Source organism: Priapulus caudatus, unplaced genomic scaffold (assembly GCF_000485595.1).
Source record: "Priapulus caudatus unplaced genomic scaffold, Priapulus_caudatus-5.0.1 Scaffold714, whole genome shotgun sequence".
NCBI lineage: Eukaryota > Metazoa > Priapulida > Priapulimorpha > Priapulimorphida > Priapulidae > Priapulus > Priapulus caudatus.
The window spans coordinates 135,184-137,083 of record NW_014577775.1 but is presented as its reverse complement, the minus strand read 5'-3'; the positions used below and the strand labels follow the sequence as shown (position 1 = coordinate 137,083).

The following is a 1,900-nucleotide window of genomic DNA, read 5'->3' as shown; positions in this document are numbered from 1 at the left end:
GGGCATGTGCAACATAACTGCCCTCATCAAATTCAATCAAACTCATATCCATTTACGTAAGAGAGATGTCTCTCTATGCTATCCGATAAAAATTTTATTATTAAAAAATTCATCGCTAATTAAGTTGATGGCAAAAATTGTGAATTTATACAAAAATGCTTTTTTGTTATTCTTAGAAACACAGAGTTAGGACCTAAACTTTTAACCATAAGTTGTTCATAATATTAACAAAAAAGAGCGCGGAATCTACAAGCTGCATCTGACTATGTCAGATGAGCTAAAAAAGGGTCCCTGGAAGTTTTTTTTAATTGCTTTAATTTAGGAAATAAGTTGAAAAGATGTAGGAAATTTAGGATTAGGCTTGATTTTCAGGAAACAAGGCCGCCTTAGTTGCCTTGAAAATTACACCACACCCTGTTTACTAGTACTTAGTACTATCTATTATTTACCCTGTAGCAGACCTACATGGTGAAACTATTAAAAGTGATTCGAAGATAATTATAGCTATAAAATAACTACACTTATTTCATAATTTGTTATTTATTAATATTTGGTGTTTGCGACCATTTTATCAAGGCCCTATAAAGCGGCATGTAATGTGCGACCAGACTTCCGCTTCCGTTATAGCGAATACACGATTTCCTTGCGTTTATGTTCAACTCTGGTACGTGTTTGTCTATATTTTATACCAAAAACGTGCGGACAATATGCAATAACAAGATAAAACACGATTGGTGCCCCGCTCACTTTGCGCTACAACCACCACAGTGGGTTTTGTGAGCAGCGTAAGTGGAGCTGTGCCGCGAGAACTATGTCAACACGGCCAAGTTCGAGTTGTACTCGGTCGTCCGATTTTCTACTGCGATTTAATCAACTCGGCAGCCCAAACGAGTAGATGATCGATGAACTCGATTAAATCAGCGAACACCACTAGTTCAAGTAATATACTACATTACTAAATCAGAGCGGCTTTTCTTTCACGAATTCGATTGAGCGAATCTCGCGTACATGACGTAACTACCAGCACGTGTAGTTTATCACGTACGCATAAGGATGATGCAATTATCAACTATCTGAATGACGAAACCACACGAGCGCACTGTGTGAAAATGTGGACACGGTCTTCTGCGTAATCGCCTGTTGATCTCTGCACATGGCCAATTTCAGTCGATACCTTCAGCAATCCACTCTGGCGTTCCTTTGAGATGTCCTTGCGTTGTCTATGTATTATGAGCGTGGCGACGCGGCACACAGTAGGCTCCTCTGAAGACGACCAAAACACACACATTAAAAGGAGGGGTACGTACCCCTCCCCCTTGGCGCACTTAAAACCCGGCACATTGAACGTTCGCTAATAATTTTACTGGAGCGAGGAAAGTTGACAAGCATCTAACAGGGCCAAAAAGGTATCTGATGGAAAGAGGGGTTCTGATTGTTAGAATTGAAACAATTTCCCCCAAATTTTGAAGTGGTGCAATTCATATTACAGTTTATATTACACCCTTTACTATTTAATATTTTGTTATACACCCTTTCTAAACATTTTACGAAAACTTTCTATCTCTGCTTACATGTGCCAGTTCCTTCTAGTTATGATGCAGACTACATTATGAATAATCCACAAAACCTGCGGCCACAAATAACCAGGTTTCATTCATAACTGACCTGACATCGGCCTTCCCCATCTTCATGCATGGCGCAAAACTCCATCTGCATTCTCATCTTTTAGTAGGAAATGTCTGCAGTGTCTCCCTACATTAAAGCGACATCGTTCACATAATAGAAATAATGCTTGCTTCTGATAATGTATATAATTTGTTCAAATCCCATGTGATTTACAGAATGATTGGCCACATTTTGTTTAGGATCATTAGCCAGCTAAACATGCCTCGCCTAGTTT

At 39.2% G+C, this 1,900-nt stretch overlaps 1 protein-coding gene across 1 annotated transcript in view; it reads right to left on the bottom strand.

The window, feature by feature from the left end:
• The window catches only part of LOC106813008 (protein farnesyltransferase subunit beta-like), a 7,716-nt gene extending 6,031 nt beyond the window's left edge, over positions 1–1,685 (bottom strand). The window contains exon 1 of the mRNA XM_014817051.1: positions 1,666–1,685. Within this exon, the coding sequence (XP_014672537.1) occupies positions 1,666–1,685 (20 nt within the window). The remainder of the gene's footprint in view (positions 1–1,665) is intronic.
• Between the last annotated feature and the right edge of the window lie 215 nt (positions 1,686–1,900).